The sequence below is a fragment of the Sceloporus occidentalis genome, unplaced genomic scaffold (assembly GCF_023333645.1).
Source record: "Sceloporus occidentalis isolate IW3139 unplaced genomic scaffold, rSceOcc1.0.p SCAF_5, whole genome shotgun sequence".
NCBI classification, from domain to species: domain Eukaryota; kingdom Metazoa; phylum Chordata; class Lepidosauria; order Squamata; family Phrynosomatidae; genus Sceloporus; species Sceloporus occidentalis.
The window spans coordinates 138766383-138779091 of NW_028316985.1; the positions used below are offsets into that span (position 1 = coordinate 138766383).

Sequence of the window (12709 nt, forward strand, 5' to 3'; positions counted from 1 at the left end):
ACAATTCACTGGTTGTTCACAGGATAATAGTGCTTTTCACATGATGTAGTGTAAAAACCATTCATGTGGTTGCATGCAATTGTGGGTTAATTACGGGTTGCTCATGGGATAATAGCGCTTTACATGCAACATCGTGTGCAAGCCATTTGCGCAATTCCACGCAATTGTGGGCTAATCATGAGTTGTTCACGAGATAAAAGCACTTCGTACGTGACATCATGTGAAAACCATTCACACAATGGCAGGTTAATCACGGCTTAAACACCATTTATACTTCCAATTTCCCCCTGTGCTGGGTGACACTGACCCTAGGGATGCCACTGACTGCCTGGAAGCCCACTCTTGATTTGGGCCCTTTCTCTAAAGCCGTGCCCTGACTGAAACCTTCCTTGAAGCTCTTTTTTCCTGGCACCTGTTAATATATAGTGGGCAGCTGGCACTTCAGGAGAGAAATACACAGAGAGAGGGACTGCGACCTGGGCGCCTAGTAGTAGTAGTAGTAGTAGTAGCTTTGCAGGACTTTCCTCAGCTCCTCCTGGCGGGAGAAGAAGCTCCCCTTCCTGCCCTCTCCTGTTGCTGCTGCTGCTGAGGCCACAGTAGCCCCTCCTTTCTTTCTTTCTTTCTTTCTTTCTTTCTTTCTTTCTTTCTTTCTCTCTTCCTTACCACCACCACCTTTTCCCGCCAGACCAGGAGGAGGAAGCCTGAGGAGAAGGGGTGGGTGGCTTGGGGGAAGAGAGGTGGGCTCAGGTCCGCCTCTAAAGCGGGGCTCTGCTTCTGCTTCTCCTTCTTGGTTTTAGGCATCAGAGGAGCCCTCAAGTCCTTAGAAGGCTCTGCCTGGGAAGCAGGGAGGGAGCAGCAAGGCTTTTGGGGTGGAGCAGAGAAAAAAGGCTCCTTCTTCTTCAGGGGGAGGCAAGAGGGACGAGGCAGCTGAGGTAAAGGGGGTTGTGCCGCTCTCCTAAAGGTCCCCAATTGGGGCGTCTGGAGGCTTGTTGTCCCTCCTTGTTTCCCCCGCTTCCTCTCCTCTCTTCCCCGCCTTCCCTCTCCTTTCTGTTTTCTTTTCCCTTCCCTCCCTCCCCCTTCGAGGAGGGGGCAATGGCAGCCCCACGCGAAGAAGGGAGCAGAGCCACCGACTTGAAGCAGCCTTGCTTTCTAGCCAGGGGCTGAGGGGGGAAAGAGGCTGCTTGGAGACCCCCCCCAACCTTTCCCTCCCCGGGAGGCTTCCCCCTTCTCTTTCCCCCTCTTTCAGCAGGTCTGGCTGGAGCTGACAGGTGCGCCTTCCAGCCACCAAGACCCCCCTTCCCCCTCCCTTGACTTATTTCCCCAGACCTCCCTCCTTTGCCTTCCCTGCGCCACAACTTTGCTCCGGATTGCTGCCTTTTGGAGAGGCTCCGGATTATTATGGTATAAACCTGAGGAGAAGGAGGAGGAGGGAGAGAAAGAGAGGGGAAGAAAACCCTGGAGACGCAGGATAAAGAGGGGAAAAAGACATCAGAGGGAGAGAGAGAGAGAGGGGGGGGGGAGCAAAAAAAGTTTTGGATGGGATTATGTGGAAACTACTCTCCTCTCTGCTGCTGCTGCTGCTGCTGCTGCTGGAGGTGGTGGTTCCCCAACAGGCTCAGTGCTGCCCCCGCCTCTGCCTCCTCTCCACTGGGGCAGCTTTTGGGGGCTGAGCGAAGGCTTGACCCGGCCCCTGGCCCTCGGCAAAGGGCTCCTGCCTGTCCCCCCGAGCAAGAGGCCAAATGCTCCTCTTCGGGCTCTTCTTCTGGCTGCTGCTGACATCGGCCCTGCTCAGCCAAAGGCAGCAGCAGCAGCAGGCGGCGCGCGCCGAGTCCAACCTCAGCAGTAAGTTCCAGTTCTCCAGCGCCAAGGAGCAGAACGGTAAGCACACGTCCCGTTTTCTGCACGTGTGGATGCGTGCCTCTTGCGGGTCAGGCGCCTACGCGTGTATCCTAACAAGGTTGCATCCACACTGGAACAGTAACCTGGTTTGGCACCGTTTTAAGCGTCTTGGCTCAAGGCTATGGAATTCTGAGAGTTGGTCCGCTCAGGGCCCCATAGCATACTCCAACTCCCAGAATTCCATGCCCTTGAGCCAAGGCACTTAAAGCAGTGCCAAGCCAGGTTATTGCTCCGGTTTAGATGCCACTTTGAGACCACTTGAACTGCTCTGGCTCAATGCCAGGGAAATCCTGGGAACTGGAGTTTGCCCTAGCGCCAGAGCTCTCTCTGAGAAGGTTCAAGGTCTCATGAAACTACAGTTCCCAGAATTCCCCAGACATTGAGCCAGAACAGGTCAAGAGGTCTTGAACTGGATTTCTTTCTGTAGGCGTGTTTTGGAACAGATACAGAAATAAATCTGGTTTGCTGCCACATGAATTGCCCCTGGCTCAAGGCTGTGTGGGATTGTGGGGGTTGTAAGTTGGTTGTGGCACCTGACAGAGATGGTTCAATCACCCAACTACAAATTTCAGAATTCCCTAGCATTCTATGGTGTGGAACTGCATGGAGCCAAAGCAGCTAAAGCGGCGTGGAACTGCATGACTTCCACAATGCTAGTTAGTCCTGTGCATCAAATGGTAGTGCCACAGTTCCATTTGAATCAATGTTAGTTCCATATTGTTGAGAGGTCAAAGGGAGCTGAATACTTTTGCAAGGCACCATAGGCCACCATAGAAAAAGTTGTGGTTGCAGAGAGGCTTGGGGAGATGAGAAAGCGTTGGGCCAAGGCTGGATCAGCAGCCTGCTTTTGCCATTCCAAAGCTTCAGGGGCTGGGTAGCTGTCGCAGAAATCCTGGGTGATAACTTTTTTTCTTTTCTTTAAAGGGAGCCTGTGTGTTGTTCACTCTGGAAATGACAAGCCTTCCCTCCTGTTTGCAAAGATCTCGCGTTTGAAAGTCACCTCCTGGGTGGTGCTGGTGGTGGGGGAGACCATCTCCCTTGGCCAGAGTGAGCCTTTCTTTAGGAGACTGAAGCTGCAATGAATGAGAGTTGGCAGCTCTGCCTTCATAGTGTGTTTGGTCACTCCAGGAAACTTGTTAACTGAAGCAGGATAGGTAAAAGGGCACCAATTAAGAAGCCAAAAGATAAATCATAGATTAATTCTTTCTATTCCCTTTTCTCCCTCCCTGACAAGCTTTTTGGGGAGAGGGTTCTGCAATGGCTGTCTGATCACCCCCTCCTGACCCTCCCAGGTTTACCTCGGTCTGGCGGGAGTCCATGGAGAATGAACTCTTCTTTTATACAAAGCTGGAAACTAGTTAATCTGCATAGGAAATAGTAATAGTTTTCAAGCTTTCAAGTGTCCTGAAATGTTTAGAAAACCCTCAAATGTAAGTTCCCCTGGGCCAGGGTAGAAGGAGACTAGGGAGAAAGGCTCCTTTCATACCGAGGGCAGCTTTGTGGTGTGTAATTTGCTTAGCCTCCGAACTCCATATGATATACATTATTCAGATTTTTAAGGCCTTCCTGCTCCCTTGATCTTCTCTTACGAAGTCATTTAAAGGAGTACTTAGCAAACAGAAATGCTAGATGCCACATGAAACCACACTGTGAATGGAGGCTGCCTAAATTTAGTCTATTAAACACCCTGCTTTCCAGTGGTGAATGCTAATGTAAGGGGAAAAACTTTTTAGTAGTTTCCTTGTTAGGCAGGAGGACATGATTTCATCTAGACACAAACTAGCCAAACAGGCATAAAGGGAGAGGGGGTTGCTGTCTGGAAAAAAAGAGAAAAAAAGAACATAGTATTAAATAACAGGTCAGCTTTGAACAAATTAGCTCAAAGCAGTTCCCCCTCCCCTGTGTTTACTGGACGAAAAAAAAACATTCCCTTTCTTTTATATGAGCTGGTAAACTCTGCCTTGTGCTATTACTCTTATCCAGAGAAAATTCATAGTGTGGCTGGTTCTTAATGTGATGACATATGGCACCTGCAGTGTGCTAGAAGTGATGATCAAAGAGCAGCCTAGGGATCATTCTGCAACAAGAATCATTGCAAAAGGCCTGAGGAGAGTGATCAAAAGGCTCTGAAACCTCAGCCCTGCATCCAGAGGACACTGATCTCACTAACCTTTGTCCTTGAGCCAAGGAAGGCATCTCTGCTTTGCATGAGAATAGAAATACTTCTTAGCTTCTTCATCCCTTGGCTCCTCTGTGGGATGGAACTTTAAGGGTCTTGTAAGGTGTTCACAGTAGCCACCAAGCTTAAAACATGCTTCATGCTCATCTTTGGAGGTTTTTTTAAAAAAAAATTTCTGTGGGAGATTTAGCACCCTAGCTGATGTGGTTTGTGGACTGCACTGCCAAGGTAGTTGGAATGTTTAGAATTCATCTTGGCTTCTTCTTTCAGACCCAAAAAAATGCCCCCTGATTATTGATATACCTTGTTATCTGTTATTTTCCAAGAAACAGCAGTTTGTGAATACCTGGGCACATTTGGTTTTCTGTGGAGAAAGTCAATTCAAATAGTCTCTGTGTCCAAAAAATGTTTCTCATGTGGCAAGTAGAACTGGTGTTTAAGGATGTACAGTGGCCAAAATGTGCAAGAAATTTAGGGTTGGAATACTCCCTATCACTAGAAACTAGATATTGGGCACCATAGCAAAGTTTACTGAGCTTTGATATTGCTCAGATGACTATTCAGTGCCCATTTGTAATGGCCCATTGATATAGGGTCAACTACTAGTAGTATCAGATGGTCTTAAACCAAATAAAAACTTCTCAGGAAAAGAAAAACTTTCTCTAATGAATACAGTAATTATGCTTTATGTAAGTTGATTTGTATGTCTGCACTGAAATTTGCTCTTGATTTATAGTTTCTAGTCTCTGCTACTGTAGCACAGCTTCTAACACAGAAGTTAAAGCAAAACCACTACATAATTTTCTAACACTTCAGAGTTATTTAGGGAATGCCATTAATGCTTGTTGAACTAGTTTTAACTGGCATAATTAGAGTGATTTTGCACTCTACTGCAGCTTAAATATTTTGTGTCTCTAAGATAGGAGCCAGTTAAAACTACTTGTAATCACAAGTGGAAACTTACTCTTTACATGACAAGGTTGTGCATAAGTCAAAACAATAATACTGTCAAGCTTCCTCACACCTTGCCTTCTTGTTCAATGATGAACATATTCACTAGGAAGTATGGCAATGGCAAGCCTCCTCTGAACAAATCTTGCCAAGAAAATCCCATGATACATTTGCCTTAGGGTTGCCATAAGTCACAAATGACTTCAAGGCACTTAACAACAACAAACCAAACAGTGTTTGGATTAAGAGATGTTATTTCCCAAAGAAGCATGCATATGATTCAAGCCACATTTTATGTGTGTTCATGGGAATTAATTCTAGATATTTACAGAACAGTGGCTGGTAACTTGTGGGTGGTGGTAGATAGGGACTTCCATGTCAGTAGGGCACTGAATCCACCCTCAAGTTTGGTCTGAACATTAAAGAGCTGTCCAAAGTGATGAATCTTCTTTTGAGATGGAATTCACCGTGGATGCCCCTTTTATAGTTTGGATTAAAATTCAGTCTTGATTCACTATGTCCCTGATATGGAAACCCACAACCACTGTTATCTGGGGCCTTTTGGGTATTGTTGGACTGCCATTTTCATCAACCCTAGCCAGCAAGCACAATGGTAAGAGATAATGAGAGATGTCGTTCATAGTTGTCTATTAAAACATAGAACATAGGAATCTGACTTCTAACTTATTATTTGTCCATCTAGCCCAGTATTGGCAGTGGTTCTGAGAGTTTTCAGATGTCTTTTAGATTATCTGTTGCTCGTTTTTTTTTTTTTTTTTGTTTGTTTGTTTTTTTGACTGGATATGCCAGGATTTGAACTTGGGAACTTATATGCATAGCATGTGCTCAGCTGTTGAGCTGTATTCCCTCACCATCACATCCATGTACCATATTATCTTTAAAGAAACTCTGTAGAGCAATTCAGTTATTGTATAGTTCAGAAAGTGTGGGGGCTGAAACTGAGAGAGGAAGGCATTCTTAAGGTCACCTACTGTGCTGTGGAAGAGCCACATTTTTGAGGTATGGATTTCCCAGTTTCTTAACAAGGACATAGGCCTGTTACAGACAGCCAAAATAAAGCTGCTTCGAGTCACAGTGGAGGTATGGTGTTTCAATGATGCATGTGTCCTAAGAGTCCAGAAGCCACACCAGAGCCACATTCCAGTCGTTAGGGCTGGAGCATGGCTTCGGTGCGACTTCTGGACTCTTAGGACACATGCATCATTGAAACACCATACCTCCACTGTGACTCGAAGCAGCTTTATTTTGGCTGTCTGTAACAGGCCTTAGTTACTAGCTATTGGTTATCTTTTAACCAATTTTAAATGGCTACAGTCACCTTTGTTGAGAATTTGTAATTCCCAATTAAATTGTAAACTTTCTAAATGCAGATTAAATAAGTAGACAGTATCTTTGAGGAATCAAGCAGACTTGCTCAGGTTTTAATATCATCTATTAAGTTCTGTTTGACCAATATATATTAGGCTGATAGATACTGAGGACAGGGCCATTTTAATATTCACTCCACTGTTATCAGACGTGAGTCTCTTGTGAAATGTGAGAGAAGCATTCTTGGAAACTTTCAAGAAACAATGTAAAACAGATTGATTTCAGTCGTTGCATGAATTGCTGCTTTTATGAATTGCTGTTAATATTTTAACTGCTACTGCTCAGTTTTAAGTAAATTCAATTGGCCTTAATCAGATTAGTATTTTATTATATTTTATGAATATTTTATTGCATTTTATGAAATCTTGTACACTGTTTTGAAGGATAATTGTTTCCTAAAACACAGTATAAAAATCAAGTAATAAATAGTGCAATCTGGTTAGAAGAAAGTCTCCTTAAATTAAATGGGATTTACATTTGGGTACATTTGGGCAGATTGTAGCCTTAATTGTTACTATAATATGACTTTTCTAGCCTTGCATTACATACTAGAAATAATATTTTTGTAGCAATTTCCAAGTCTAGATTATGAAGCATGCATTTGCCACTGCCTGCCAGGAATTCAGATTGATAGGTTCTGTGAAGCCAGCATATCTTTACTGAAAAACAATTTGAAACCTGCCTTCTTAAGTCCTCTTGTGTATAGCCAGTTTATGTTTTATTATAATACCTTTTTTGGGGAAAGGATTTGTTTATAGAAGAACTCTGGCTTTATTAGTTTATCTTTTGGCTGTTACAATTATAACATGCTCATTTGAAAACACAGAGAAGGCCTGGCTCACCAAAAGTTTTTATGTGGAATGCTGTTTTTTATTGCTTTCAGCACAAAGTTACCATTTCTACTTACAATATTAAATTATGGTAGGGACTTCATGACATTAAAATACAAATTTTAAAATATCTGAAGAAATAAGTTCCACAAATACTTTGAAAATATGGTTTGCTTCACTACTGGTCTACTACAAATTCGGCTGTTTCCATTGTTTGTTGAAATAGTATTTGTGGCAGATTCAGGTATAAGACTTCAGTTCTGCACACAAGTTGCTTGCTTAAATCAAATTGAACCCTTTGGAATTTAAACAGACTTTGTAGAGCTGAAGACTAAGTTATAATATTGAAATGGCAAAATAAGAGACACAAAAGTGATGTAAAAGTATACTTTTATTTTGGACCTTTACATTTTAAATTGTTCATGCTTAGAGCTTAGAAGGGCAGCTATGAAGGAACAGACCCTCATGTGTAAAGATATATAATTGAATACTGAAGGATTGTCCATGTTCTCAGGTACAGACTAATTTGTGTTTAGGGAATAAACTCTTTTGGTACATTAACTACTGGAGAAATTTAGGGCAAAAGAAAGTTCAGATAAGAGTTAAAGAAAAAAGAATACATAATGCTACTGCAAGGCAGGCTTCTGTGTGTCTGGTAAAACTGGTCTAAAGCTAGCATATTTTAAGCAAAACATAAGGAAATGAGAATGTTTTAGTCTTGGAAGCAGAATGTCCTCATATCGTTCCATACAAGGCAATGACGATGAGATCAGAGCATTTCCAAAAAATAATGTTTTAGAACAATTATCAGTAAATACAGTAACTCTGAGTGGCTTCCTATTAAAAACAAAGAGAGAAAGAAGTTGTGGGATGAACAGTCTGATTTTATAGTATGACTTTCAGCTTGGGAGAAAGAGGAGGGAAGAGGAATATCACACTTGGCATTAGAGAAGGCAGAAGGGATTTACAGAAGAGAATCTGTGCTTATTTTGGCTGGCAACTTGAGTAGGAGGTGATGATTCCAAGTGCAAAGTAGGTATCTCTTGGGGTTGTTGTGTTGTTTTTTTAAATCTCAAGCAGGCAACCTGTTCTGCTTAACAGAAAAGTAGAACATGACTTGCAGAAGAGCTTCATTAACACTGTTAAGTACTTTAACTCTCATACTTTCCCAGTACAGCCACTGAATGCAGTGACTGTTGGATTCTGGGAGTTGTCAAAAATGTAATTTTGTAGATAAATCTATTGATTCAGTGGCTCTACTCTAGTCAAGAATAACAACAGGATTTAGTCATTTTGGCCTCTAGGGGCAGTTCAGGCTTTATTTGCTCTTGCATAGTGGGGCATTGTTAGGTTAGGATTAGAAGGAGACTAAATGCTTGGATCTGGAGATCACACACTGTGTTTGTGTGTGTGTGAAACTATAATTAGATTGGCTCAATTTAACCAAGTTTACATTTTCAGACAAAGAAAAGAGGAAAAGATTCTTTATCCATGGATTTAACTATCGACAGCTTGAAAGTGTTGTTTAAAAATATGAATTCCAAAAATCAAACTGTGATTTGACATTTTATATAAGGGACACCATTTTACTATACCATTGTATTTAATGGTACTTGAGCCGCCACACATTTTGGTATCTATTGGGGAGGGGGTTCCTAGAACCAAACCCCAGTGGATACCAAGGGCTCACTGTATTAACCAGAAGTTTGATGCAGCATTCTGTGTCTTTAGGCCAAATTAATAGTTCATAGGGAAACCTGACATAGTTTGAAAATTCAGCTTTTAAAGGAAGTAGGTTTCTTGAAGGTCCTTCCTTGACCATAATTTCCATAACATTTGCTACCCCCCCCCCCCTTTTCCCCCCTTTAAAAATGAGTCTGGCATGCTTTTATTACAGAGTAACATACATTCTCAATGTTGTCTGATTTTATAAAACCTGATAATATGTAGAGAAAGCAGCATACAGCTTATTCACTCTGTTTTGCAGGCAGGTCTTGATTTCTGTCATTGGTCCTGGACTCATGATGTAAACTGAGACTAGTGCCACAGGAAATCTTGGGAGATCACAGTACCTCCATTTATCCAAGTGGAACTAAAGTAGGCACAAAGTTAATAGTTTTCCTCAATGCACCACCTACGTTAAAGAGAATTACAGTATAACATATCAGAGTTTACCTTTTCCAGAAGATAAATTGTGCTGATGCTGTTCTTAGGAACCAAAAGAGGTGACCCCAAGGAAGCTTATCTGGGGAGAGCTGGCTGGCCAGTAGATGTCATTTCCTCTTTAGAGGAGCACATAGGCAGATAGCAACTGGTAAGAACCATGGTCTTCTGCTGTGCCTTCTCCAGCAAGCTTGCCAAGTGAAGATGGAGACTCCACATCTAAGCACACAATGTCTAAATAGATAAAGGAAACCTCATCTTCCAGACAATGGAAATTAGAGTTTCTTCATGCTCCCCCTTTGAAGTAGGCAATGGAAGCCACTTCCAGGAATGCCAAGATTGTAGTTGCTTTTTTTTCTCCCTACTCACCCAAAACTAGGCAGGAAAAAGAAAACCAGTCACTTTTTCTTATTGCTCAAAGCTCCATGGCCAAACTCAACATCTCCCCCTTCTTTTTTCTCACATTTTCTTGTTCTTTACCTCCCAGTTTAATTGTACAGGTGGTCTGTGAGAGCTATGTGTTGTGGGTTTCATTTCTTTCTCTCTTGAGAAATGTTGTAAATTGTTAATGATGTAAATCGGGGCAATGCTAATTATGATTTGCCTGTATCACAATTCTACACTGCAAATATAACATAACTCCATCTTATCATCACCATTCTGACCTGACAGCATTACTACCATGATAATAAGTGCAGCAATATCAGCACCTGTTTTGGGAACTCTGCCCATACTACAAAATCGCATATGGGTTTGCTTCTTGTTTGTAACCTGCTAAAAGGTTGGTCAAGTGTCTTTTTTTGGGGGGAGGGATATCAGAGAACCTTTAACTGATTAATTTAATATATGTATATGGATCAGCATCCATATGTATATGGATCAATATGTCTGTTCCTTTGGTGTGAAGTAAGAATGTGGCTGGAAACAGTCTGTGAATGAACAGAAAGAAAATGATTATGTATATTTCTGTTTAACAATAACTGTTATATTTTCAGCAGGCGGAACATGAATTTGACTGGAGGATGTAACTGATTCTAGCATAGTGTTGGCAGTATGAATTAAACTTCAAAGCAGAAAAAGACTAACAGCTATATATTCATTATTTGTGTATCATACCATGCAAATTTCAGGAAACGTAATGCAGTAAAAATGTGAGGAATGTAGGCTGTTGAAAGTTCAATGTCAATTGAGTACATTTTTAAGCACTGTAAATCTATATCTTGCCAACAAATGCAGTGACTCAGTGGGTGGCAAACTTCTTTCTTTGTTCATAAAGATAAGTATACTATTTGGAAATATGTCATGTGAAAAAGAAGAGTAGATATTTAAAATGTTTTCCAAATTCTAGGGTTCTTTTTTCTCTGTCCAGTTCAACATATGTTGTAGCAGTGTTCCTAAGTCCTTTGCAGGAAGGCAACCTTTTCATTGGCTGAAGCACAAAATACTTAAAAATGTGGTGATAAAATTGTGTGATTGTAATGTAGTAACAACAAATTTAGTAATAAAGATGTAGCTCTTAATTAATATGGAAATCCTATGGGAGCATTCATTTATAAAAAGGGGTGACTGCACAGGAGAGCTGTTGGGATTATTCAGATATATGCATATGGCTTTGTGTATGCTATATATACAGAAATACAGTCCATAGAAGGAAAAAGTAATGTCATGCAAAGCTATCCCAGAGTTTTTGTTTCTTCTTACAGAAAATGTTGTTCCGGGACATAGGAAATGGCCTTAAATCAAATCAAACCATCGGACCATTTATACTGTAAGCCACTTTAGGTCTCATACTGAAGAAAAATGAGATTTTTGAATAAATAAAATAAAATAAAATAGCTGTATTTAGTCTGTACCAATTGATAGTGGCTCGCTAGGATTTGGGGAAGGGAGTTTCTGAGACTTAACTGCAGATGTCAGACACAGAAACTGGAATTTTTAGCAAGTAAATCTTATGTTCTGCAACTGAGCTGTGACCCCTCTTTTCTTCAGATTGCTGTTTTAAGAAAGAGTGGAGAGAAGTACTCCCATCTAATTGTGTTGGTTATTACCTTTAAAGGCCTACATAGTTTGGGTCCAGGTTATCTACAGAATTGTGTTCTCCCATATAATCAGCCCCGTATGTTTGGATCCTCTGGCAGACATTTACTCCAGTCATCCAGTACTGGCAACTGTCAGTCAGAGGACATTTTCTTCAACCACTCTTAGAATGTGGAACAAGCTGCCAGAAGAGAGCTGAATACATTGTCCACATTAAGGAGGTGAATACAGACTACAGCCATGTGTAATGTTAGGAGCTTATCAGACGACCTTTAAAACCGGCTCAAGTGTCCTGGGGTGCAGCCGGGACTCGGGATGGAGGCAAGGATTATCATATGCTAAATCACCGCCTAATTGCCACCCGCCATCAGCCCGGGTCCAGCTGCGTTTCGCCAGTACTTTTTTTGAAGCCGGAAAGCTTCAAAATGTATATGTGGTGCTTAGGAGTCTGAAGAGAAAATTACTAGTGGATCACATATTAGAAACCCCTTTAACTCTGTCTCTTCTCCATTGTAAACCTGACAGTTACTTGTAACAGAGATGGAATAATGGGCATATCATTAAATAATAGTGCTATGTACTTCACGTCTTTACAGTAAGGAAATTATGCCCTTCCCTGTTTTTTTTTTCCCCAATGGCATTTCTGTGAGGGCTTTGTCAGTTGAAAATACAGTGGACCCTTGTTATACGCTGGGGTTTTGTTCCAAGATCCCCCGTGTATAACAAAAACCGTGTATGCTCAAGTCCCATTAAATATAATGACATAGCAAAATGGTGTCCCTTTTAAAAAATGGAAAATCAAGCTTTGATATTTGAAATTTATACTTTTTTTGGAACATTTTCAAACCGTGTATGCTTGAATCCGTGTATAAAAAATCCGTGTATAAGAAGGGCTGACTGTATGTAGAACTTACATCATAATTCTTTTGGGGAATCCTGGTGGTTTATGTTGGACCACTCCCTCTAGAGTTGCAGCTGTGTTTGAGGATCTGTTTAGGCTATTATAGCTTTTTTTGTGTGATAGGCCTTTAGTTCTTCTTTCCAATCTGAGGAGAATGTTCAGGGCATATGGCAAAGGCTAGGTGATAAAGGTTTCTTAGAGATGTGGAATTTGAAGGAATGTTGAATTCGTTGAAGAAAGCTGCAGAGGAGGTTGCTAAGAAAAGATAGCTTTATAAAATGGTAAAAATGGAATTACGGCATGTACATTTCATTCTTATCAAACGGAAATCAAAAACCTCATATTTTTAAGGGCCTCAAA

General features: G+C 41.4%; 1 protein-coding gene across 1 annotated transcript in view; it reads left to right on the forward strand.

Moving 5' to 3' along the window:
* The first annotated feature begins 701 nt into the window (after window positions 1–701).
* The window catches only part of PDGFC (platelet derived growth factor C), a 148202-nt gene continuing 136194 nt past the window's right edge, over window positions 702–12709 (forward strand). The window contains exon 1 of the mRNA XM_089525617.1: window positions 702–1878. Within this exon, the coding sequence (XP_089381743.1) occupies window positions 1740–1878 (139 nt within the window). The 5' untranslated portion in view covers window positions 702–1739. The remainder of the gene's footprint in view (window positions 1879–12709) is intronic.